The sequence below is a fragment of the Rhinoraja longicauda genome, chromosome 4, assembly GCF_053455715.1.
Source record: "Rhinoraja longicauda isolate Sanriku21f chromosome 4, sRhiLon1.1, whole genome shotgun sequence".
NCBI lineage: Eukaryota > Metazoa > Chordata > Chondrichthyes > Rajiformes > Arhynchobatidae > Rhinoraja > Rhinoraja longicauda.
The window spans coordinates 10,753,403-10,780,810 of record NC_135956.1 but is presented as its reverse complement, the minus strand read 5'-3'; the positions used below and the strand labels follow the sequence as shown (position 1 = coordinate 10,780,810).

General features: G+C 47.9%; 1 protein-coding gene across 1 annotated transcript in view; it reads left to right on the top strand.

The window, feature by feature from the left end:
* The window catches only part of LOC144592993 (neural-cadherin), a 151,491-nt gene extending 124,083 nt beyond the window's left edge, over nucleotides 1-27,408 (top strand). Inside the window, exons 22-34 of the mRNA XM_078398408.1 lie at nucleotides 407-639; nucleotides 4,561-4,838; nucleotides 5,757-5,971; nucleotides 7,518-7,645; nucleotides 9,893-10,020; nucleotides 11,538-11,661; nucleotides 12,836-13,016; nucleotides 14,435-14,601; nucleotides 16,975-17,239; nucleotides 18,649-18,829; nucleotides 21,280-21,533; nucleotides 22,449-22,603; nucleotides 24,686-27,408. Of these exons, the coding sequence (XP_078254534.1) occupies nucleotides 407-639; nucleotides 4,561-4,838; nucleotides 5,757-5,971; nucleotides 7,518-7,645; nucleotides 9,893-10,020; nucleotides 11,538-11,661; nucleotides 12,836-13,016; nucleotides 14,435-14,601; nucleotides 16,975-17,239; nucleotides 18,649-18,829; nucleotides 21,280-21,533; nucleotides 22,449-22,603; nucleotides 24,686-25,108 (2,732 nt within the window). The 3' untranslated portion in view covers nucleotides 25,109-27,408. The remainder of the gene's footprint in view (nucleotides 1-406; nucleotides 640-4,560; nucleotides 4,839-5,756; nucleotides 5,972-7,517; nucleotides 7,646-9,892; nucleotides 10,021-11,537; nucleotides 11,662-12,835; nucleotides 13,017-14,434; nucleotides 14,602-16,974; nucleotides 17,240-18,648; nucleotides 18,830-21,279; nucleotides 21,534-22,448; nucleotides 22,604-24,685) is intronic.

Below are 27,408 nucleotides of genomic sequence, written 5' to 3'. Positions count from 1 at the left end.
GAGGACATAAGTTTAAGGTGAGGGGGAAAAGATGTAATAGGAATCTGAGGGGTAACTTTTTCACACAAAGGGTGGTGGGTGTATGGAACGAGCTGCCAGAGGAGTTAGCTGAGGCAGCGACTATCCCAATGCTTAACAGTTGGACAGGTACGTGGATAGGACATGTTTAGAGGATCTGGGCCAAACGCGAGCAGGTGAGACTGGTGTAGCTGGGACATATTGGCCACTGTGGGCAAGTTGGGCTGAAGGGCCCGTTTCCACACTGTATCACTCTATGACTCTAATTGGTATTTATTACTGGACAAGTTTCCAGCGCCATAAAACGTAGAGCTGAGAATGATTCATATTGTGGCACATATTGTGGCTATCCTTTGATGGAAATGTATATTTTTAATATATTATACAGGAACCACAGCTGAAGAGTTTATCTCCAAGCCTGCCACCGAAGAAAGTAAATACACCAAATTAAGAAGGATGTTAGCAGAGATTATTCCGGCACAACTAGACTATGTTGATATTTTCAGTGTTGTGAATGTCGCTGGTCGTGTGGGAGAAGTAGATGTCTGGTTTGTGGCACAAGGGTCTCCATTTCTCAAGGCGGAGAAGATCAACGGCAACGTGGCAGCTTTCAGAGCCGAGGTGAGCTCCTCTCAGAGTTTAGGAAGTTAAGCAAATTGAGGACGCAGCTCAGACCATCACACGAACTAGCCTCCACTTCCATGGACTACATTTGTACCTCACCCTGCCATTTGTTCCTCCATTTCTACCTTGGTTTGGGAACAGCTCCATCTAAGACCGCAAGAAATCGCAGTGAATTGTGGACGCAGCCCAGATCATCACACAAACCAACCTCCACTTCCATTGACTCCATTTACACCTCACTACTGCCTCGGCAAGGCCAGCAGCACAATCAAGGACGAGTCTCGCCCTGGCCACTCCCTCTTCTCCCCTCTCCCAAAGGTACAGAAGTGTGAAAACGCACACCTCCAGATTCAGGGACAGTTTCTTCCCAGCTGTTATCAGGCCATTGTAAATGGCTCGATTGTGGTCATGTATTGTCTTTCCACTGACTGGATAGCACGTAACGAAAGATATCACGGTACCTTGGTACATGTGACAATAAACTAAACCAAACTAAACTAAACAAGTGAACCATCCTAGTGTGGGAGGAAACTGAAGGTCTCGGAGAAAACCCACACGGTCACGGGGAGAACGTACAAATTCCGTACAGACAGCACCTGAAGTCGTGATCGAACCCGGGTCTCTGGCGCTGCAAGAGCTGTAAGGCAGCAACTCTACCTCTGCGCCCTTTAGATTAGTTTATTATTGTCACGTGTACCGAGGTATAGTGAAAAGCTTTCTTGTTGCGTGCGGGGATCACTGGGCGGCACGGACTTGGTGGGCCGAAAAGGCCTGTTTCCGGCTGTATATATATGATATATGATATGATCCAGTCAGAGGAAAGGCTGATCAGTCTGAAGAAGGGTCTCGACCCGAAACGTCACCCATTCCTTCTCTCCCGAGATGTTGCCTGACCTGCTGAGTTACTCCAGCATTTTGTGAATAAAAACCTTCGATTTGTACCAGCATCTGCAGTTATCTTCTTATACTACAGAGGAAAGACTGTACATGATTACAATCAAGCCGTCCACAGTGTACAAATACGGGATAAAGGGAGTGACAGTTAGTGCACTGGCCACTAGGGGGTGCAAGAAAGCAAGCAAAGTCATCTCTAATACATCTCAATAGGAAGGATTCTTTCAAGACATGCAAAGAAAGTATGGGAACTATTAGATTGAAATCAAGCTCCTTAGCTCTTCTTTGTAGTTAGCACATAGAACAGAAAAGCAGAGGAATAGGGACTTTGGCCCACGATGGCTTTTAGTTTAGATTAGTTTAGTTTAGAGACACAGCGTAGAAACAGACACTTTGGCCCACTGTGTCCACGCCGACCTGCGATCCCCGCACATTAACGCTATCCCACGCACACAAAGGACAATTTCCCATCTATACCAGGGGAAACCGAAGATCTCGGGGAAAACCCACACAGGTCAAGGGGAAAACGTACAAACTCCGTACAAACAACACCCTTAGTCAGGATCAAACCTGGGTGACTGGCGCTGTAAGACAGTAGCTCTACCACCACTCCTCTGTGCCATCCGCCCCTATCAATTCAGATAATAATGCCTCAATAAACGAATCTCCACTGCCTGCCGTGATCCATATACCACCATTCCCTGCATATCCTTGTGCCTGTATAAAAGCCTCTTCAATGCCACTATCGTATCTGCCTCCTCCACCACCCCCTGGCAGAAGGCTGCGTGTTCGAATCACGTCGAGGTCACCAATGTAGTGGGCCAGTAGGCCAAAATAACGACAAGTAGGCAAGGTTAACGAAGGCGTGTTTACTGTATCTCTGGAACTCCAAAAGGGAATGAGAGTCATGCGGTCCTTGACCTTTATACTCCCGGCCGAAGTCCGCCTCCTTGGCTCGACCCATTCCCGTGCCGAGGGGTCGTGAGTGGTATGGCCCGACCCTCGGGAGCCGCCACATTACTAGCTTTAACTTGCACTAAAGGTTATTCCCTTATCATGTGTCTGTACACTGTAAACGGCTCGATTGTAATCATGTATTGTCTTTCCGCTGACTGGTTTGCAAGCAACCAAAGCCTTTCACTGTACCTCGGTACACGTGACAATAAACTAAACTGAACTGATAGAATCGTACAGCGTGAAAACAGGCCTTTCGACCCAACTTGCCCATGCCGACCAACGTGCCTCATCCACACCGTGCCAACCAAGACGCCCCATCTATGCTGATCCCACCTGCCTGTGATTGACCCATATCTCTCTACACCTACCCTATCCATGTACCTTTCCTCATAAAAAATCTTGCCCCGCTCATCTCCGTTAAACTTTCCACCTCTCAACTTAAAGCTATGCCTCCTACTCTTTGACATTTCCACCCTTGGAAATAGAAGTTCAAGTTGTATACCTTCTCTATGCTTTTCATAATTTTATATCTTTCTGTCAGGTCTCTCTGATAGAAATAACACGGTGACCTATATTTCAGCATTCTCCGCCCTTGCCCTTCTACAGATAGTTTGATGAAGGTCCCGACCCGAAATGTCATCTGTCTATTCCCTCCACAGATGCTCTCTCCATCCCACCCCTATCCTAGTTTTCCGACCAGTCTGACTGTCCTCCTGATTAAATTATATCTTTGTATGACCTGTTGCCACCTTCCCCAAGTTAACAATGATCTATTCTACATTTTCCATGAGCTTCGTCCCCTTTAATCCTTCATTTTCACGCCTTGCCCTTCCACGTCTCTTTGTCTCCCTCTCCCCTGACTCAGTCTAAAGAAGGGTCTCGACCCGAAATGTCATCCATTCCTTCTATTCAGAGATGCTGCCTGTCCCACTGAGTTACTCCTGCATTTTGTGTCTACCTCGCCAGATGATGCTGCTGAGTTTCTTGAGCACTTTGTGTTTCGCTGAGTGGTAACTTACCATATTTGTTGATTATCGGCCCTTTTTAATTCATGAGGGCATATAATTTTACAAAATAAGTTACGTAAATGCATAGGAAGGAACTGCAGATGCTGGTTTATACCGAAGATAGATACAAAGTGCTGGAGTAACTCAGCGGGTCAGGCAGCATCTCTGGAGAAAAGGAATAGGTGATGTTTCGGATCAGGGCCCTTCTTCAGACTGCAAGATAGAGCTGGGGGGGGGGGGGGGGGGGGAGTGGAGGAGGCCCAGGACAGAAAGATCAGTGTGGGAATGGGAGGGGCACCTTATCAAACGCTATCTGAAAATCTAGGTAAACAACGTCCACTGACTCTCCTTTGGCTGTCCTACTATTTACGTTCTCAAAGAATGCCAGCAGATTCGTCAGGCAAAATTGCCCTTCACAAAGCCATGCTGACTTCGGCCTATTTTATCATGAACTTCTAAGTACTCCGCGACCTCATCCTTTATAATGGACTCTAAAATCCTACCACCCACCGACGTCAGACTAACCGGCCTATAGTTCGCACTGTTCTGCTTTGCTCCCTTCTTGGGTTGTAAGCTGCCCAAGCGAAATATGAGGTGCTGTTCCTCCAATTTGCATTGGGCCTAGGGTTGCCAACTCCCAAATAAGGGACAAAAGGCGACGTCACCGCCCCGCGCCCCATGTGACCTCACCCAGCTAGCGGCCACGTGCTCCCGCTCCATCAATGGCGGCCGCCCGGGCTGGGAGGCGGGTTGCTATACAACCTCCATTAGGCGGCGCCCGGGCCTCTGGGCCTACACTGTCCGGGCCTACAGCGGCCCCCGGTCCTAATAGCGGACAAGGGAGACAAACCGAATTAGCCCAATATATGGGATGTCCCGGCTAATACGGGACAGTTGGCAACCCTAATTGGGCCTCATTCAGACAATGGAGGAGGTCCAGGACAGAAAGGTCAGTGTGGGAATGGGAGGGAGAGTTAAAATGTTGGGCAACCGGGAGATGGCGTTGGTGAAGGCAGACTGAATGTAAGTGCGTAATGTAGGCATTTTTATCTCCTTGCAGCTGGAATTCACCTTGAACGTGAGCATCTCGCAGGTCGGTGTGGACGAGTGTGTGAATGCGGCCTGCGAGACGGCGACGGGATGTATGAGCAGCACCGGCTTCAGCCCAGCTCCCACCGTGCTGAACGGTGGAGAGGTTGCCCTGGTCTCCATAACAACCTCCACCAGCGCTCAGTGCGTTTGCTCAGCCCGCGAAGGCCGGCGGTACTCCTGCTCCTCCTATCCCATGAACCCGTGCCTCAATGGAGGCACTTGTGTAGATGTTGACTGGGGTTACAGGTGAGTCAGCCCACAAGTTACGCTTACGCCACTTAATTGACAGGTCCCAAGAGAGAGCTTTCAAGAGAGAGCTAGATAGAGCTCCTATTGATAGCAGAGTCAGGGGGTATGGGGAGAAGGCAGGAACGAGATACTGATTGTGAATGATCAGCCATGATCACATTGAATGGCGGTGCTGGCTCGGTGCTGAATGGCCTACCCCTGCACCTATTGTCTATTGTCTATTCCATGTTAAGTTTCACTTCCCATGGAAGGCAGTGGAGGCCAATTCACTGGATGAATTTAAGAGAGAGTTAGATAGAGCTCTAGGGGCTAGCGGAATCAAGGGGTATGGGGAGAAGGCAGGCACGGGGTACTGATTGTGGATGATCAGCCATGTTCACAATGAATGGCGGTGCTGGCTCGAAGGGCCAAATGGCCTCCTCCACCTATTTTCTATGCTTCTATGGTTATTTTTTCCCGATCTAGTTTGGTTCAGTTTAGTTTATTGTCACGAGGTACATTGAAAAGCTTTTTGTTGCTTGCTATCCAGTCAGCAGAAAGACAATGCAGGATTATAATCGAGCCATTCACAGTGTACAGATACATGATAAGGAGAATAGCGTTTAGTGCAAGTTAAAGCCAGCAAAGTCCAATCAAGGATAGTCCGGAGGATCACCAACTAGGTAGGTAGTAATTCAGAACCGCTCTCTGGTTGTGGTAGGATGATTCAGTTGCCTGATAACAGCTGGGAAGAAACTGTTCCTGGATCTGGAGGTGTGTGTTGGTAAGAGAACGTGCAAGCTCTGTACAAACAAGCACCGGTAGTCAGGATGGAACCCGGGTCTCTGGCGCTGTAAGACAACAGCTCTACCGCTGCGCCACCGTGCCACCCTTTGATTATGCAAGTATTAATCCCGTCCTTCTGTGTACAAACAGGTGTCAGTGCAGTCCAATGTTTGACGGACCGGAATGCCAGCAGACACGATACACATTTAAAGGACATGGTTACGCATGGTTTCCTCCCATCAAGGTTTGCTTTAAGAGTTTGATTTCCCTGGAATTCCTCACTGAAACTGCTGATGGGCTTCTACTTTACAATGGCCCACTCTCACACCTCCGTTCTGGAGAACCCGAAGACTTCATTGCGTTAGGTACAAATATCTCGCACTTTTGTGAATTTTCTTGCAGTTTTTTGAATTAAATGTTGTTTCTAGTACAGACTTTTTTCTTTTTTACCGTCTTGCAAAATTCAGATATTTGGACAGGTACATGGACAGGAAAGGTGTAGAGGGAAGATAAGACACAAAGACCTGGAGTAACTCAGCGGGTCAGGCAGCAGCTCTGGGGAAAAAGGATTGGAGAAGTCTGAAGAAGGGATCCGACCCGAAACTTCACCCATTCTTTTTCTCCAGAGATGCTGCCTGACTTGCTGAGTTATTCCAGCACTTTGTGTCCATCTTCGGTATATATCATCATCTGTAGTTCCTTTCTACACAAGGTTTAGAGGGATATGGGCCAACTGATAATATGGTCAGGTGGGACTAGTGGCGCAGTGGTAGAGTTGCTGCTTTAAAGAGTCAGAGATCCGGGTTCGATCCTGACTACGGGTGCTGTCTGTACAGAGTTTGCACATCCTCCCTGTGGCTGCATGGGTTTTCTCCAGGTGCTCCAGTTTGCTCAACCTGTAGGATAATTGGCTTTGTTAAAATTTGTAAATTGTCCCTAAAATAGGGTAGTGCTAATGTAAGGGGTGATTGTTGGTCGAAGAGGGTTCGGTTGGCCGAAGGACCTGTTTTCGTACGCCCGCACTATCCTGCACACTAAGGACAATTTACAATTTACAGAAGTCAATTAACCTACAAACCTGTATGTCTTTGGAGTGTGGGAGGAAACCTGAGCACCCGGGGAAAACCCACACAGTCACAGGGAGAACGTACCAACTCCATACACACAGCACCCCTTAGTCAGGATGGAACCTGGGTCTCTAGCGCTGTAAGGCAGCAACTCTACTACTGTGCCACAGTTCCGACGTATGTCCTTGTGTTATAATCTGAATGCCTCCCCATAAATAATTTATGACCTTCGGCCATCAGTATGTTCTTTTCAGCTTCTTTTCATTTTCGGTTTAGTTCAGAGATATAACGTGGAAACAGGCCCTTCCGCCCACCAAGTCCGCACCGACCAGCGATCCCCGCACACTAATACTATCCTGCACACACTCGGGTCAATTTAGAATTTTACCAAAGCCAATTAACCTACAAACCTGTACGTCTTTGGAGTGTGGGAGGAAACCGGAGCACCCGGAGAAACGCCATGCAGTCACATAGAGAACGTGCAAGCTCTGTACAGACAGCATCCGTAGTCAGGATCGAACCTGGGTCTCTGGCGCTGCAAGGCAGCAACTCTACCGCTGCGCCACCATGCCGCACTAAGTTATTTTCAGCTGCTGATGTATTGGGATATCTGCTCACTTGACATAGAGTCATAGAGTGACACTGCGTGGAAACAGGCCCTTCAGCCTAACTTGCCCGCGCCGACAAACATGTCCCAGCTGCACTAGTCCCACTGACCACTGCCCGCACTTGGTCCATATCCCTCCAAACCTGTCCTATCCATGTATCCGTCTAACTGTTTCGTAAACGTCGGGATAGTTCTACTCGTAAAACTTGTGTTCTAATCATCCTGTTTTCCCCACAGAGTTGAGGAATGGAGTTCCCTCTCTCAGCATTAATCACGGGACAGGATCGCTTCATCTCCAGCTGCCGCCCGGTGTCTTTGTTGCCGACCGACATTGGCACAGGTTGGACATAATGAGCGATGGGAAGGTATGTGTGAACGTGCTGATATCTGGAAGAGCAGAATATGTGTCAGTACCCGACTGATTGCATGAATGACTTGCATTGTTTACTTAAATAAGATGGTAATTGGAGTCATGGAGTCGTACAACACAGAAACAGGCACTTCTGCCCAACCCGACCGTGCCGACCAACATGCCCCATCTACACTAGTCCCACCTGCCTGCATTTGGCCCATATCCCTCTAAATCTTTATAGAGAAGGGTCTCATCTCGGTGGGGCATGTTGGTCGGCATGGTTGGGTTGGGCAGAAGGGACTGTTTCTGTGTTGTATGACTCCAGAGATGCTGCCTGTCCCGCTGAGCTACTCCAGCATTTTGTGTCTATCCTCTAAACACTTCCTGTCCATGTACCTGTCCAATTGTCTTTTAAATGCTGTTAGAATACCTGCCTCAACTACCTCCTCTGGCAGCTCTTTCCTTACACCCACCACCCTCTGTGTGAAAAAGATGACCCTCGGATTCCTATTAAATCTTTCCCCTCTCACCTTAAACCTATGTCCTCTGGTTCTTGATTTCCCTACCATGGCTATTCCATCTATTCCCCTCATGATCTTATACATCTCCATAAAATCACCCCTCTTCCTCCTGCACTCCACAGAATGAACTCCTAGCTTGCCCAACCTCTTCCAAAAGCTCAGGCCCCTCAAGTCATGGCAACATCCTCATTATTCCTGAAAATAGTACTACATTGTTGAATCTGAGAAGATATCAAAAATACACTTAAAAAAATCAATTAATTTTATATTTTAATCTTGATTAGGTGAGGGCGCATTGCACAAATGTAATCTTCTGAATATTTGGAAAAGTTTTTCCATTCCCTCTCCAGATGCTGCCTGACCCACTGAATTCCTCCAGCACTTTGGGTTTTGCTCCTGATTCTAGCATCTGCAGTACCTTGCGTCTCCACTTGGCTACCAGATAATTCTCACGTCATATTGACAAAGAAACATAGAAAATAGATGCAGGAGTAGGCCATTCGGCCCTACAAGCCAGCAACGCCGTTCAATATGACCATGGCTGATCATCTAAAATCAGTGCCCCGTTCCTGCTTTTTCCCCAAATCCCTTGATTCCTTTAGCCCTAAGAGCTAAATCTAACTCTCACGTGAAAACATCCAGTGAATTGGCCTCCACTGCCTTCTGTGGCAGAGAATTCCACAGATTCACAACTCTCTGGGTGAAAAAGTTCTTTCTCATCTCAGTCCTAAATGGCCTACCCTTTATTCTTAAACTGTGAATCCTGGTTCTGGACTCCCCCAACATCAGGAACATTTTCCTGCATCTAGCCCGTCCAGTCCTTTAAGGATTTTACATGTTTCTATAAGATTCCCTCCCATCCTTTGAAATTCCGGTGAATACAAGCCCAGTCGACCCATTCTTTCATCATATGTCAGTCCCGCCAACCCGGGAATTAACCTGGTGAACCTACGCTGCACTCCCTCAATAGTAATAATGCCCTTCCGCAAATTAGGAGACCAAAATTGCACACAATACTCCAGGACTAAAAGACAAATCCAATGTTTTGATATTTCTAGACACCTTCCCCTCCTCCCCACCTTGAAACTTCATATCAGTGTCCTCCTCCCCCCCACTCCCTCGAAACACACCAGTTTTCCCCCCTCCCCTTCCACGTACAATGCGTACGGAATTCGTAACTTTACAATCCCTGAGCTTAACAATTCACAACTCTTCTCGAGCTCACACCCATCTCTTCACATAGACAGAGACAGAGACATTGAAAATAGGTGCAGGAGGAGGCCATTTGGCCGTTCAAGCCAGCACCGCCATTCATTGTGATCATGGCTGATCATCTACAATCAGTAACCTGTACCTGCCTTCTCCCCATACCCCTTGATTCCACTAGCACCTCTGTGCCCTTTGTCCAAAAATCTGCTGATCGAATAACCCCCTTGCCTGTGTTCACCTATTACCGGCCACGTTCTGACTTGCCCCTTCTCTATTCCAGTTTCTTTCCTCCCCCCCCCCCCCCCCCCTAGAATCTGTCTGAAGGAGGGTCCCGCCCGAACCCATGTTCTTCAGAGATGCTGCCTGACCCCGCTGAGTCAGTCCAGCACTTTGTGTCTAACTTTGATATGTACCAGCATCCACAGTTCCTTGTTATTACAATGGTTTAGTGCACTGGTTAATTGAATTCATAGGCATACTATGTATTATGCAGTACGATGGTGTTGAAATAAATCTTCATTTAATTACAGAGAGTGAGTTTGATCCTTGACCAGTGCAACAGTGCTGTTGTGAATGAGAAAGAAGGCACAGGCAGAGGATCATCAGAAATGGACCGCAATGTGTGTGAAATTTCAGGGGAAACGCCTGGGGAAGCAAGGTAAAAAGTATTTTAATGTATAATGTATATGTTTAGTTTAGAGATAGGGTGGCACGGTGGCGCAGCAGTAGAGTTGCAGCCTTACAGCGCCAGAGACCCGGGTTCGATCCTGACTATGGGTGCTTGTCTGTACGGAGTTTGTACGTTCTCCCCGTGACCTGCGTGTGTTTTCTCCGAGATCTTCAGTTTTCCCCCCACACTCCACAGACGTACAGGCTTGTAGGTTAATCGGCGTGGTGTAAATGTAAAATTGTTCCTATTGCGTGTAGGATAGTGTTGGTGTGCGGGGATCGCTGGTCGGCGCAGACTCCATTTCCACGCTGTATCTCTAAACTAAACTAAACGAAACTAAGATACAGCAAGGAAACAGGTCCCTCGGCCCACTGAGTCCATGCCATTGATCACCCGTACACTAGTTCTATCCTGCACACCACGCCAGGGACAATTTACAGAAGCTGATTAACCTCCAAACCTGCACATCTTTGGGATGTGAGAGAAAACCGAAGTACCCGGAGAAGCACCCACAAGGTCACAGGGGGAGCCTACAAACTCCGTACAGGCAGCACCTGTGGTCAGGATTGAACCCGGGTCCCTGGCGTTGTAAGGCAGCAATTCTACCGCTGCGCCACCGTGCCGCACCATGTTCTGTGTCTGAAGAAGGGTCTCGACCCGAAACGTCACCCATTCATTCTCTCCTGAGATTCTGCCTGACCTGCTGTTATTTTCTTACACTACATGTTCTGTGTTTAGGTTAGTAACCACCCCTGGATCGTACATTCAGTCACTTTTTAATGATTCCTTGTACAATTCAATGTCAGAGTTCCACGGCAGGTACATGGATAGGACACGTTTGGAGGGGTATGAGCCAAACGCAGGCAGGTGGGACGTGTAGATGGGACATGTTGGCCAGTGTGGACAAGTTGGGCCGAAGGACCTGTTTCCACACCGTATCACTCGATAAGACGATAAGAACATTAGATATAAGAGCAGAATTAGGCCATTCAGAACACTGCCCGGTCCATCACAAGTAATGACTTCCCCACCATCGAAGGGATCATATTGTTCATGCTTACAACCCAGCGGTATGAATATTAATTTCTCTTACCTTCAAGTAACCCTTTCTTTCCCTCTCTCTCCGACCATCCCCAAACTTAGGTCTCCAACTAGTTTCACTGTCTTCCTGATTAAAGTTTGCTCCTTGTACGCCTCATTGTCACCTTCCCCTCAGCCAACAATGAACCATTCTACATTTCCTTGACCATCGTCTGCTTTGAGCTGTTGTTTTCACACCTTACCCTTCCATGTCTCTATTCTATCTCTCCCCTGACTCTCAGTCTGACGAAGGGTCTCGACCCGAAACGTCACCCGTCCCTTCTCTCCAGAGATGCTGCCTGTCCCACTGTTACTCCAGCTTTTTGTGACTATCTTCGGTGTAAACCATCGTCTGCAGTTCCACCGTGCACATATTGTTCGTGTTTGTGGAGAATGGTTTTGAGCTGTTCTTTCATTTCTGTCAGGTTTTTAAATGTTCAGCAACCACTTCAGCTGGGCGGAATTAAGAAGTTACGACCACATCTTAATGACCAACTGGACTACACAGGGTTCACGGGCTGTGTAAGGAACCTAAACGTCGATAGCAAGGTAAGTGTTGAAAAGATTCGGCGGGTCAGGCAGCATCTGTGGAGAGAGAAACAGAGTTAACGTTTTGGGTTGATAATCATTATTCAAACACAGTGGTGTTGCTGCCACAGAAGGCTGTGGAGGCCAAATCAATGGATATTTTTAAGGTGGAGATTGACAGATCCTTGATTAGTACGGGTGTCAGGGGTTATGGGGAGAAGGCAGGAGAATGGGGTTAGGAGGGAGAGATAGACCAGCCATGATTGAATGGCGGAGTAGACTTGATGGGCTGTTTCCTCTCAGTATTTCTAAACTAAACTATATTCTGCATCTTTGCTTTGCTCTACCTATTGTACTTGTGATGAGATTGTATTTTGGTATAGTATTATCTGATCTGTTTGGATAGCATGCAAAACAAAGATTTTCACTGTACACGTGACAATAATAAACCTAAACCTAAACTTTCAGCATCAACCCCATATCCCTTACTTTTATTAATATCTGTAAAGCTATCTCTCTCTCTCTCTGTCTTTGTCGTGCCTCCATTGTTGGGTAAAGCAGCAAATTCCAAAGATTACTCATTCTCTGGATGAAGAAAAATATTGTCGTCCCTGTCCCGAATGACTAGCCCCTTTGTTTAGTTTAGTTTAGAGATACAGTGCAGAAACAGGCCCTTTGGCCCACTGAGTCCGCACCGACCAGCGATCCCCGCACACTGACACTATCCTACACTCACTAGGGACAATTTACAATTTTGCCAAAGCCAATTAGCCTACAAACCTGGACGTCATTGGAGCGTGGGAGGAAACTGGAACTCCATGAGAAAACCCACGTGGGTGACGGGGAGAATGTACGAACTCCGTACAGACAGCACCCGTAGTCAGGATTGGACCCGGATATCTGGCGCTGTAGGGCAGCAACTCTCCCGCTGCGCCACCGTGCTGCCCTTCACATTTCATCACTTTTAGAAACATAGAAAGTAGACGCTAGAGTAGGCCATTCGGCCCTTCGAGCCTGTACTCCGCCATTTCATATGATCATGGCTGGTCATCCAAAATCAGCAGCCCGTTCCCGCTTTCTACCCATATCCCTTGATTCCTCGGTACACGTGTCAAACCATAGAGGTGTAAATGTGTTTGTAACTGGATGATGTTTGTGGGCAGATAACTGACTGGCGGTTTGTCCCTGGTGCCAGGTGTATGACCTGGGGAGTCCCGCGGAGTCCCTCGACAGCGGCCCAGGCTGCGCAGCGACTGACGAGGTGTGTCACAGCGCCGGGACGTATTCCTGTGGTATCCATGGAAAGTGTTTAGGAGAATGGGGATCGTTCAGCTGTGACTGCAGACCTGGCTACACCGGATACAAGTGTGAGAAAGGTAACGGCCGCAGAAAGGGAATTGTCATGAGGTCATATGGAACAGGAGCAGAATTAGGCCATTCGGCCCATCGTCCTCTCCGCCATTCAATCATGGCTGATCTATCTCTCCCTCCTAACCCCATTCTCCTGCCTTCCCCCCATAACCTCTGACACCCGCACTGATCAAGAATCTATCTCTGCCTTAAAAAATATCCATTGACTTTGCCTTCACAGCTGTGGAGGCCGTCAATGGATATTTTTAAGGCAGAGATAGATAGATTCTTGATTCTTAGATTTAGATTTAGAGATACAGGCCCTTCGGCCCACCGGGTCCGCGCTGCCCAGCGATCCTCGCACATTAACACTATCCTACACACACTAGGGACAATTTTTTACATTTGCCCAGCCAATTAACCTACATACCTGAAGGTCTTTGGAGTGTGGGAGGAAACCGAAGATCTCGGAGAAAACCCACGCAGGTCACGGGGAGAACGTACAAACTCCATTCTTGATTGAATGGTGTAGACGGAGTAGCAAAGAATTCCACAGAGTCACCACCCTCAGACTAAAGAAATTCCTTCTCATCCCCTTTAAGGCTATGACCTCTAGTCCTGGACTCTCCCACTAGTGGAAACATCCTTTCCACATCCACTCAATACAAGAGTGCTCCATTTTTCAGGGGACAAGAGGAGAAAATTAATTTTCCTCTCTGTTATTAGGCCTCTGTACAGTCCTTCCATAAGCTGGTGTACTGTCTGATTCACCTCTCTTGCGGGCATTGGACTTTGTCTGTGGAACCGGTGCGCTACAATGCTGAGAACTATATTCTGCACCCTGTATCTTCCCCTTTAGTTTATCATATCATATCATATCATATACATACAGCCGGAAACAGGCCTTTTCGGCCCTCCAAGTCCGTGCCGCCCAGTGATCCCCGTACATTAACACTATCCTACACCCACTAGGGACAATTTTTACATTTTACATTTTACATTTACGTTTAGTTTAGAGATACAACGTGGAAACAGGCCCTTTTGGCCCACCGGGTCCGCGCCGACCAGCGATCCCCGCACATTAACACTATCCAATACCCACTAAGGGGATTTTTAAAAAAACATTTACCAAGCCAATTAACCTACAAACCTGTACGTCTTTGAAGTGTGGGAGGAAACCGAAGAACTCGGAGAAAACCCACGCAGGTCACGGGGAGAACGTGCAAACTCCGTACAGACAGCACCCGTAGTCGGGATCGAACCTGGGTCTCCGGCGCTGCGTTCGCTGTTAGGCAGCAACTCTACCGCTGCGCCACCGTGCCATCCACAGTCTTGATGGGCCGAAAACCTATGAACTTTTGAAAAGGCTTTTACGTTCAATTCTTTGTCTTGTGTTGTCCTGCTGAATGTTTCATGGCTTGCCATCCTTCTGTTTCACCCGCAGCTCTGCCTGAATGGTCATTTGGGAAGGACAGCGTCATTCAGTACCAGCAGAAGGGGGCGCTGAGTGCCCGCAGGACCCAGGTGCAGCTGATGTTCCGTACCCGCGGCACCAACGCCTCCCTCTTCACCCTAACGTCCAAGGACACGAGCGAATACATCGTACTGGAGGTGACACACAAAAACCTGTCCAGTACTAAATGCACTAGATAATCGATCGTCAATAGACAATAGGTGCAGGAGGAGGCCATTCGGCCCTTTGCCCCAGCACCGCCACTCGCTGTGATCATGGCTGATCATCCACAATCAGTATCCTGCCTTCTCCCCATATCCCTTGACTCCGCTATCCTTAAGAACTGCACCTAACTCTCTTGAAAGCATCCAGTGAATTGGCCTCCACTGCCCTCTGAGGCAGAGAATTCCACAGATTCACGACTCTCTGGGTGAAAAAGGTTTTCCTCATCTCCGTTCTAAATGGCCTACCCCTTATTCTTAATAAGTCAATAGAGCTCTTAAGGATAGCGGAGTGAGGGGGTATGGGGAGAAGGCAGGAACGGGGTACTGATTGAGAATGATCAGCCATGATCACATTGAATGGCGGTGCTGGCTCGAAGGGCCGAATGGCCTCCTCCTGCACCTATTGTCTATTGTCTATAGTCAATGGTGCTTTATTTGTCACATATGCAACTGCACAGTGGAAATCTTTTTGCAGATATCACACGTGCACATACTACACTTGCACAAATATTACACATGCGAGCGCCGCCATCTTTGGCGCCATTATTCAAACTCCAGTCGGCCCGCGCGATCGATGTACTGGAGCAGTTCCCATGAACCGTCTTTCTCCTCTCCTCTCCTCTCCTCTCCTCTCCTCTCCTCTCCTCTCCTCTCCTCTCCTCTCCTCTCCTCTCCTCTCCTCTCCTCTCCTCTCCTCTCCTCTCCTCTCCTCTCCTCTCCTCTCCTCTCCTCTCCTCTCCTCTCCTCTCCTCTCCTCTCCTCTCCTCTCCTCTCCTCTCCTCTCCTCTCCTCTCCTCTCCTCTCCTCTCCTCTCCTCTCCTCTCCTCTCCTCTCCTCTCCTCTCCTCTCCTCTCCTCTCCTCTCCTCTCCTCTCCTCTCCTCTCCTCTCCTCTCCTCTCCTCTCCTCTCCTCTCCTCTCCTCTCCTCTCCTCTCCTCTCCTCTCCTCTCCTCTCCTCTCCTCTCCTCTCCTCTCCTCTCCTCTCCTCTCCTCTCCTCTCCTCTCCTCTCCTCTCCTCTCCTCTCCTCTCCTCTCCTCTCCTCTCCTCTCCTCTCCTCTCCTCTCCTCTCCTCTCCTCTCCTCTCCTCTCCTCTCCTCTCCTCTCCTCTCCTCTCTCCTCCCCTCCCCTCCCCTCCCCTCCCCTCTCCTCCCCTCCCCTCCCCTCCCCTCCCCCGGCCATCTTTGTGTCCCAGGGGCGCCTCCTGCAGCCGACCTTGAAGGCACTGGAAGCTTTGCCCCGGTTCACCCTCCTACCTGCCCTTGCTCCTCGCGCCTGACATCTCCAGCTCTCTCCCGGTTACGCCGACTGCCCAGTCTTCGGGCGGGTGAGCCGGGCCTACCGGGCGATTCCTCCGAGCTTGGTCTGCGGCGCGTGAGTCCACATTGCGGATAGAATAAGCACAGACAAAGATGTTCGGGTTTGAGAACTGCCAATTTATCAGAGATTCCAATTAAAATATTCCACTGAGATTGTCGGGATATTGATCATTGTCCAAGTATTAGTTCTGCAATTGTGCAGGGATTAAGGTGGTCCATTGTGAAGCCACAAAAGGACTTAGGGCGGCACGGTGGCACAGCGGTAGAGTTGCTGCCTCACGGCGCCAGAGACCCGGGTTCGATCCTGACTACGGGTGCTGTCTGTACGTGACCTGCGTGGGTTTGAAGGTTAATTAGTAACATTGTAAATTGTCCCGAGTGTGTGTAGTATAGTGTTAGAGTGTGTGGATCACCGGTCGGTGTGGACTCGGTGGGCCAAAGAGCCTTTTTCCTTGCTGCATCTCTAAACTAAACCAAGTTACACAGTATATGAGTGGATAAAGGGACATATAAAAATTGCCATGTATCCGGCCACAAAAAAGTATGGCGGCACGGTGGCGCAGCGGCAGAGTTGCTGCTTTACAGCGAATGCAGCGCCGGAGACTCAGGTTCGATCCTGACTACGGGCACCATCTATACGGAGTTTGTACGTTCTCCCCGTGACCTGCGTGTGTTTTCTCCGAGATCTTCGGTTTCCTCCCACACTCCAAAGACGTACAGGTATGTAGGTTAATTGACTGGGTAAATGTTAAAAAAATTGTCCCTAGTGTGTGTAGGATAGTGTTAATGTGCGGGGATCGCTGGGCGGCGCGGACCCGGTGGGCCGAAGGGCCTGTTTCCGCGCTGTATCTCTAAATCTAAAAAAATCTAAAAGATTTCTCCTTCGGTTTTCCTTCCCCTTTAAGTCGTTAAATATTATTGTTTTAATACTTTAATGTTTTAAGTCATATTTTGTCCTCTCCTCCTAATTTAATTTTCTTGTCTGAACCAGATTGTCAGTGGTTATTTTGGCATCCGAGTTAACCTTGGTGATGGGGAGTATTCACTGAAGGTGCTGACCTCACGTGTGGACGGTGGCCAGTGGACTCTGGCAAACATGGAGCGTCACGACAATGAATTCACGCTGCGTCTCAACGGTGGGGGAGGAGGCCTGGAGGTGGCATCTCCACTGGGAACACACCGGGAAATCCTGACGGATGCTCCCACTCTGGTTTTGGGAAAGAGCCTCCATGAGGTTTCGCCTGGCGACTTTCAAGGTGTGATACAGAAGACAACCGTGCAGAAAATAAATACGTTGCGGAGAAATACTTAAACCGCTATGGTACAAAAATAACCGAGCATTTCAAAGGGACACTTTGGCTCAGTCTGACCTTCTGAGAAACAATGGCTTTAAATACACAAAAGCACAAGTTGACGGAGTTTCGAAGGATGAAGTGGAACCTCATTGAAACTTTCCGAATAGTGAAAGGCCTGAATAGAGTAGATGCGCGGAGGATGGGAGAGTCTAGGACAAGAGGTCATGGCCTCAGAATTAAAGGACGTTCCTTTAGATATATTGATATTGATATACAATAAAGATATATTGTATTGTATTGTATTGTAGAAAGGAGATGAGGAGAAATGTCTTTTGCCAGAGGGTGGTGAATCTGTGGAATTCCTTGCCACAGAAGGCTGTGGAGGCCAAGTCAGTGGATATTTTTACGGCAGAGATAGATAGATTCTTGATTTGTACGGGTGTCGGGGGTTATGGGGAGAAGGCAGGAGAATGGGGTTGAGAGGGAGAGATAGATCGGCCATGATTGAATGGCGGGGTAGACTTGATGGGCAGAATGGCCTCATTCTGCTCCAATCACATGATGTATAATGCTTGGCACTGGATCAGAACATTAGACTTTAGTTTTACTGGTACAGCATTGCAACAGGCCCTTCAGCCCATGCCGGACATCGATCACCCATTCACACCAACGAACAGCGGCACAGTGGCACAGCGGTAGAGTTGCAGCCTCACAGCGCCAGAGACACAGGTTCGATCCTGCGTTCGGGCGCTATCTGTCCAGGGTTTGTACGTTCTCCCTGTGACCACTTAGATTTCCTCTGGGTGCTCCGGTTTTCCCCCACACTCTTAAAGACGTGCAGATTTGTACATTAATAAGTTCATAAGTTATCGGAGCAGAATTAGGCTATTCGGCCCATCAAATCTACTCCACCATTCAATCATGGCTGATCTATCTTTCCCTCTCAACCCCATTCTCCTGCCTTCTCTCCATGACCCCTATGACCCGTACTAATCAAGGTTAATTGGCTTCTGTAAATTGTCCCTAGTGTGTAGGATAGTGCTAGTGTACGGGCTGATCGCTGGTTGGCACGGACTCAGTAGGCCGAAGGGCCTGTTTCCATGCTGCATCTTTAATGTAGAGTCTAAAGAAACTTTCTCTCAAAAATATCTAATTTTGTGAAAAGACCAAGTGAGAACAAAGGTGTGGGAGTTCTGAAGAAGGGTCTCGACACGAAACGTCACCCATTCCTTCTCTCCCGAGATGCTGCCTGACCTGCTGAGTTACTCCAGCATTTTGTGAATAAATACCTTCGATTTGTACCAGCATCTGCAGTTATTTTCTTATACAAGGTGTGGGAGTTAAACTGCTTTTCCTTTGCTTGAATTTAGGCTGCATGAGTGACGTTCGATTAAATGGTCATCTGTTGCCGATGGATGGAAGGAATACAATGTTAACTGCTACCCTGGACCGAAGGGGTGTATCAAATGGCTGCCATTCAAATGCCTGCAGCGGCAGACCCTGTAATATCCCCTATTATTGTGTAGATGTGTGGAGAAAACATGAGTGCAGGTAAGTGATTATTAACACTTTATTAATGCAGGCACGGGTTACTGATTGTGGACGATCAGCCATGATCACAATGAATGGCGGTGCTGGCTCGAAGGGCCGAATGGCCTCCTCTTGCACCTATTTTCTATGTCCGTGTCCAGGTCCACCACCCATTTTCCGGCACCATCGGTTCCAGAGCCTCTCTGGATTATCCGTTTTGCCAGACCAACGGAGGTCAATGATGGAATTCTTTTTGAGGGTAAGGACTCCGAGAGGAGTCCAACGGTGCCGGAATGTTCCGCCTAGGCCGCCGGGGGGGCTGAGATACCAGCTCGTAAAGTCCGGCCTAGGAAGTCGGCTATGGGAACGGATCTGCCGGCTCCGTGGCCATGGCCGCAGGCGACAAACTCGACCCGACGATCGGTCGCGGGAGTCTCGATGAGGTGGCGATCGGCCGCCTCACCCGGCCTAGGGGACTCATTTTAGTTCGGTTTCAGTTGCAGTTTAGTTTATTGTCACATGTACTGAGGTAGAGTAATACGCTTTTGTGGCGTGCTAACTAGTCAGTGGAATGACAATGCATGATCACAATCGAGCCATTCGCAGTGTACCAGACACATGGTAAAGGGAATAACGTCTAGTGCAAGTGAAAAGCCAGTAAAGCACAATCAAAGATAGTGCAATGAGGTAGATAGTAGTTCAGGACTGCTCTCTGGTTGTGATAGGATCGTTCAGTTGCCTGGTAACAACTGGGAAGAAACCGTCCCTGTCACTGAAAATGGGACTAGCTTAGAAGGAGCATCTAGATCAGCATGGATGGGTTGGGCTCAAGGACCTGTTTGACTCTTTGACTCCAACATGAGAAATTGAAGTGGGGCAAAGCCAACAGAGCCAATTTACTGTACTAACCCCATATGCCTTGATTCCTTTAATATTTTAGAAGGATGAGGGAGGACCTCATTGAAACTTACCGAATAATGAAAGGTTGGATAGAGTGGATGTGGAGAGGATGCTTCCACTAGTGGGGGAGTCCAGGGCCAGAGGCCGAGGCCTCAGAATAAAAGGACGTGCCTTTAAAAAAATGAGGAGGAATTTCTTTAGTCAGTGGGTGATGAATCTGTGGAATTCATTGCCGCAGATGGCTGTGGAGGCCGTCATGTGATATTTTAAAGGCGGAAATTGACAGATTCTTGATTAGTACGGGTGTTAGGGGTTATGGAGAGAAGGCAGGAGAATGGGATTGAGAGGAAAAGATTGATTAGCCATGATTGAATGGCGGAGTAGACTTGATGGGCCAAATGGTTTAATTCTGCTTCTTGTACTTAGCGATTCATGTATAAGAAACTAATGCAATAGACAATAGACAATTGACAATAGGTGCAGGAGGAGGCCATTCGGCCCTTCGAGCCAGCACCGCCATTCAATGTGATCATGGCTGATCGTTCTCAATCAGTACCTCGTTCCTGCCTTCTCCCCATTCAACGTGATATGCAGTGAAATCAGTTTGCCAAATGTGACTGGATTCATCCTAACACTTTCATTCATGGATATCCCCCTTTCAATTGGCCTGCCCTGTCAAAGTTTTCAAAAAAAATTAAGAAGTGAATGTTTAAAGACTGTGGATCAGAGCAGCGTTTGAAATGTATCAGCTGTTCCTACAGACACTCCAAAAGACACGCTAACTTCGCCCAATCAGTCCTTCCAGAGAAGCTGCCTGACTCGCTGAGTTACTCCAGCACTTTGTGTGTTTTTTTGGTAAACCAATATCTGCAGTTCCATGTGTGTCTACACTCATAGAGTCATACAGCATGGAAACAGGCCCTTCGGCCCAACTTACCCACGCCGACCAACATGCTCCATCTACACTAGTCCCACCCACCTGCGCTTGGCCCACAACCCTCTAAACCTATCCTATCCTATTTGGGCAGCACAGGGGTGCAGTGGTAGAGCTGCTGTCTCACAGCGCCAGAGATCCGGGTTCGATCCTGACTACGGGCGCTACCTCTACGGAGTTTGTCTGTTCTCCCTCTGACCGCGTGGCCTTTCTCCGGGCGCTCCGGTTTCCTCCCACACTCCAGAGACGTGCTAGTTGTAGGCTAATTGGCTTGGTAAAATTCTTGTCCCAAGCGTGTGTAGGATAGTGCTAGTGTCAGGGGATCGCTGGTCAGCGCGGACTTGGTGGGCCGAAGGGCCTGTTTCTGCACTGTATCTCTAAGCTAAACTAAACTAAACCATTCACATGTTGGAAGAAACTGCAGATGCTGGTTTAAACCGAAGACAGGCGCAAAAAGCTGGAGTAACTCGGCGGGCCAGGCAGCATCTCTGGGGAAAGGGAATACGTGATGTTTTGGGTCAAGACCAATTCTTCAAACTATTCATGTGTCTGTCCAAATGTCGCTTCAGCATCATGATAGTACCTTTTGATTCCATTCTGACAGGTTACAGTTTTTGTTCCGATCTCTCACATGCAGGTGCCCGGTAGGCCAGGTGTCAGTGAGGAGTAATGAGACTGGTCTCGAGGGCTGTGCAATGTCACCTTGTGGGCCATGGACGTGTCGCAATGGAGGCACCTGTGTCACCCAAACAGCCCAGCAGTTTGCCTGCCACTGTGCAGAGGGATACAGAGGGCAGCAGTGTGAGACCAGCATGGTGACATTGGCAATGCCAGTAGGGCTGAACATCACCTCCATCTTGGCCATCAGCATCTGCCTCATCCTCTTAATAGGTACTGCTTTAATATATTGCCTACACACGGGGCGGCGCGGCGGCGCAGCGGTAGAGTTGCTGCCTCGCAGCGCAAGGGACCCGGCTTCGATCCTGACTACGGGTGCTGTCTGCACAGAGTTTGCACGTTCTCCCCGTGACCTGCGTGGGTTTTCTCCGGGTGCTCCGGTTTCCTCCCGCACTCCAAAGGCTTCGGTATAAACCTATCTGGTTTTGAAATATAGACATTTGATGCATGATGCAGCTTCATTGTAGTCGTAAAAAGACCCTGCTCTCGTATTCTGCCTAGTTTTATTATGCACCTTTATATACTGACAAATAAATATGCGCTGACACACTAACGTCACTGGGTGGTAGATTTGCATTACCATTAACCCAATTACCTTCATGATTTTTTTTTGTGAGGTAAATAACAGTGATTGGAATAACTCGATTGCTCTGTGCCCACCAGCGATCGCCCCGCACACCGGCACTATCCAACACACACTAGGGACAATAACAAGTTTACCAAAGCCAATTAACCTACAAACCTGTACATCTTTGGAGTGTGGGAAGGAAACCAGAGCATCCGGAGAAAACCCACACAGGTCACAAGGAGAACGTACAATCTCCCAGCAACCGCAGTCTGGATGGAACCCGAATCCCTGGCGCTGTAAGGCAGCAACTGTACCGCTGCGCCACCCTGCCGCCACAAATTATTTTCTCTAAATAATTCTTTGTTTCTTGATTTTTTCTTTCTGTTTATTATATTATCTATGTGTTTATCAAACTGTTAGGCTACAACAAGTATGAATTTCATTGTTCCGTTGTCGGTACGCATGACAATTAAACACCCCTGACTCTTGAAATAGAGCTGATTTTCTGATGTTCGAGCCAACTTGCGACTGAAACCCTCTCGTATCTTCCGATGTTTCAGTTCTGGCGATCGGCGTCAGCGTATGGGGTGTGTGTGGAAGAGCCAAATTCCAGAAAGGAGGAGTTTACCACATTCCTGTTGAGCGAGAGAGCTGGGAGGATGTACGAGAAAACATCCTCAACTACGACGAAGAAGGAGGCGGAGAGCAAGATCAGGTACCCCGATGCAAGATAGGCCCAAGGTGCCGGAGTAACTCAGCGGGGCAGGCAGCATCTCTGGAGAGAAGGAATGGGTGGCCCTTCTTCAGACTGAGAGTCAGGGTAGAGGGAGACACAGAGATAAGGAAGGGTAAAGTGTGGGAATCAAGGAAAATGTAGAATAGATCCTCGTCAGCTGGGAGAAGGTGACAACGAAGCAATCTGATGCAATGTAGGTTCAGCTTCCAACCCCGTGGAAACAGGCTCTTCGGCCCACCGAGTTGATGCCATCCAGTGAGCACCCCATACACTAGCTCTATCCTACACACTAGGGACAAATTTAGCGAATTCAATCATGGGCAATCTATCTTTCCCTCTCAACCCCATTCTCCTGCCTTCCCCCCATAACCCCTGACACCCGTACTAATCAAGAATCTCCACCTTAAAAATATCCCTTGACTTGGCCTCCACAGCCTTCTTGTGGCAAGAATTCCACAGATTCAACACCATCTGACAAAATAAATTTCTCCTCATCTCTTTTCCAAAGGTACGTCCTTTTATTCCGAGGTTGTGGCCTCTGGTCCTGGACTCTCGCTCTGGTGGAAATATCCTCTCCACATCCGCTCTATCCAGGCCTTTCCATGTTTCAATGAGGTCCCCGCTCATCCTTCTAAACTCCAGCGAGTACAGGCCCAGTGCCGTCAAAAACTCATGATATGTTAACCCAATCATTTGTGGGATCATTCTCCTAAAGCTACTCTGACCCGCTCCAACTCCAGCACATCCTTCCTCAGATATGGGGTTCAACACAGCTCACAATGCTCCAAATGCACTAAACGTTATTCATGTTAGTCCCTATATCATGTATATCTATCTGTACACTGTAAATGACTAGATTGCAATCATGTACTGTCTTTCCGCTGACTGGTTAGCACGCAAGAAAGCTTTTCATTGTACCTCGGTACACGTGACAATAAACGAAACGAAACTCGTAAACTGAACTAACTGCGGTCTGACCATTGCCTTATAAAGCCTCAGCATTCCATCCTTGTTTTTATATTCTAGTTCTCTCTAAATAAATGCTACATGACCTTTTCTGCTGTTTGAATCTCACAATGGCGGAGGTCGAGTCACAGGTAGATCGGGTGGTTGAAAGGCTTTTGGCACATTGGCCTTCGTCAGTCAGAGTATTGAGTATAGAAGCTGGGAGGTCATGTTGCAGTTGTGTAAGACGTTGGTGATGTCACACTTAGAATATTGTGTTCAGTTCTGGGCACCATTTTATAGGAAAGATGTTGTCAAGCCGGAAAGGTACAGAGACGATTTACAAGGATATTGCCATGACTAGGGGATCTGAGCTACAGGGAGAGGTTGAGTAGGCTGGGACTCTATTCCTTGGTGCAGTTAGGATGAGAGGTGATCTTATAGAGATGTATAAAATCGTGAGAGGAATAGATTGGGTAGATGCACAGAGCCTCTTGCCCAGAGTAGGTAAATCGAGGACCAGAGGATATAGGTTTAAGGTAAAGTCAAGTCAATTTTAGTCAAGTCAATTTTATTTGTATAGCACATTTAAAAACAACCCAAGTTGACCAAAGTGCTGTACATCAGTTCAGGTACTAAGAAAACGAACATACAATGGCACACAAACATAACAGCACATACATAAACAGTTCACAACGCCCCCTCAGAGGGCCTCAAACGCTATGGAGTAGAAATAGGTTTTGAGCCTGGACTTAAAGGAGTCGATGGAGGGGGCAGTTCTGATGGGGAGAGGGATGCTGTTCCACAGTCTCGGAGAAAGATTTCTTGGGAAAAGATTTAATAGGAACCTGAGGGGTAACATTTTCATACAAAGGGCAGTGGGCGTATAGAATGAGCTGCCAGAGGAGGTAGTTGAAGCAGGTACTTTCGCAATGTTTCAGAGATAGTTAGACAGGTACATGGATAGGAGAGGTTCAGAGGGATATGGGCACAAACATGGGCAGTGGTAGCCGGGACATGTTGGCCGGTTTGGGCAAGTTGGCCGAAGGGCCTGTTTCCACGCTGTATCACTCTCTGACTTTAATGTAGTTAGTGACACTTTTACATCTCTCCTAGAACGGCTACGACATCAGTGAATTGAAGAAACCTTTGCGTGCGAGTCTGAGTCAGTCCTCGTCCACAACAAGTGCTCCTGTGGTGAAAGGCTCCTCTGATTCTCCCGAAGAGAAGCTGCTCAACAGGAGAACTCACCCAAACGTGATTTTTTCTGAACCCCTGCAATCTGGCGTCCCGGACTTCAAGAACTACGTGTCGCAGATTATTTGGGATGCGGACCACGACCTGAGGGCTCTCCCGGAGGACACGGTTCACATTTACTGCTTCGAAGGGCAGGGCTCGCCCACAGGAAGCCTGAGCACCGTGGGCACGGTCAACACAGACGAGGACTTGAACTACGACTATCTCAGCAACTGGGGCGCCAAGTTCGACAAACTGATGGAATTCTGTGCCCAGAAACAGACCGACGGCCTGCAGAAATAGAAATTGCTGGATCATGTTGAGAATCCTAAATGAGAAATTATTGGCAAGGTCATTTAGCGATCCACTTTCCAGATGTTTGTTTAAATAATCGAAGACGTTGAGAATCAAAACAAACCTGGAAATTTATTTTAATAACTCATTACTCACACCTCCAACTTCCACCTTCACGTGGTAAAGATCAATCAAAAAAATGTAAATGAAAATATGATCCAGTTGAGTAATCTACTTCAAAATAACCACAAGAATGTGTTGAAGAGCAGGCCAAACTGCAAATTATGCCTCTTTTGAGGTAAATCCTTGAGGAAACGACAGTATTTACTGTAGAAACAAAGATGCTGGTTTCGACCAAGGATAGATACAGAGTGCTGGAGTAACTCAGCGGGTCAGGCAGCATCTCTGGAGAAAAAGGAACAGGTGATGTTCTGTGTCAAGTCAAGTCAAGTCAACTTTATTTGTCACATACATATACAAGATGTGCAGTGAAATGAAAGTGGCAGCGCCTGCGGATTGTGCTAAAATTACAAAACAGAATAGAAAAAAAAATTTAACACAAAAAATAAATTAATTTAGTAAATTAAATTAGTCCCTGGTGATATGAGAGTTAACAGTCCTGATGGCCTATAGGAAGAAACTCCGTCTCATCCTCTCTGTTTTCACAGCGTGACAGCGGAGGCGTTTGCCTGACCGGAACAGTCCGTTGCTGGGGTGGTAGGGGTCCCCCATAATGTTGCTGGCTCTGGATCTGCAACTCCTGATGTATAGGTCCTGCAGGGGGGCGAGTGTAGTTCCCATAGTGCGTTCAGCCGAACGCACTACTCTCCGCAGAGCCTTCCTGTCCTGGGCAGAGCTATTCCCAAACCAGACTGTGATGTTTCCGGACAAGATGCTTTCTACAGCCCCAGAGAAGAAGCACTGAAGGATTCTCAGAGAGACTCTGAATTTCCTCAACTGTCTGAGGTGGTAAAGGCGCTGCCTTGCCTTACTCACCAGTACGGCAATGTGTGTTGTCCATGTCAGATCCTCTGTGATGTGGTCTCCCAGGTACTTAAAGCTGCTTACCCTATCCACATTAGACCCATTTATTTCCAGTGGCGTGTACGTCCTCGGATGTTGAGCCCTTCTAAAGTCCACAATCAGCTCCTTAGTCCTGACACCAGAGTGCCAGATCAGCCACCTCCTCCCCGGTAGGCCTCCTCGTTATCGGAGATCAGGCCCACCACCACAGTGTCGTCAGCAAACTTGATGATGGAGTTGGAGCTGAACCTGGCCACACAGTCATGTGTGTACAGGGAGTACAGTGTCAGGACCTGTAGAAGAGTCTGAAGAAGGGTCCTGACCTGAAACGTCACCTATCCTTTACCTCCAGAGATGCTGCCTGGCCCGCTGAGTTACTCCAGTACTTTGTGCCTATCTTTTGGCTTCACTGTATTCTAATGCTTTGTGCCAGTTGTGCAGATCTGAGAGACTTGTGCAGACTTAGTTTCTGCATTCACTTCAGCTTTACAATGGAGCATTCACAGTTTTACTGCTCTGCTGCCTTCCAGACAGTAATAACTAAGCAGGAAGGTATAAAGTGACCATAGAATTCATTTTGGTTGCGATAGGGTCGGATCGTTTACACAATGTTATATAAGCTGTGAAGAACGATCTCAAGATAACTGGTCTTCTAATTAATTTTAATTCCTTTGGAGAAAAAGTGGTAAAATGCAAACTGTTTCAGCCAGTGTTAGCTGCCCTGAAGTCACTAATTGTGACATTTAAGTTCCACCTGTCTTTTCTTGATGAAGAGTAAAGCATTTACTCTACATCGCCGCGGTAGAGATACATTTAACATGAAATGCAATTATAATTTTTTTTTTACAAAGCATGAGTCAGCCAAGACGTGTAATCCAACACACTGTAGTCCATTCCATAAGATCATTCGTGATAGGAGCAGGATTAAGCCATTCGGCCCATCAAGTCTACTCCGCCATTCAATCATGGCTGATCTATCTCTCCCTCCAAACCTCGTTCTCCTGCCTTCTCCCCATATCCCCTGACACCCGCACGCCTTCCGAAAAGAATGTCCTTTAATTGTGAGGCTATGACCTCTGGTCCTAGACTCTCCCACCAGTGGAAACATCCTCTCCACATCCACTCTATCCAAGCCTTTCACTATTCAGTAAGTTTCAATGAGGTCCCCCCTCACCTCATTTTTCTAAACTCCATCAACTTGTGTTTTTATGCATTTAAAGCTATTGTTTCTCAGAAAGTCAGAATGAGCAATGTATTCGTTGAAATGCTAAATTATTTTTGTACTA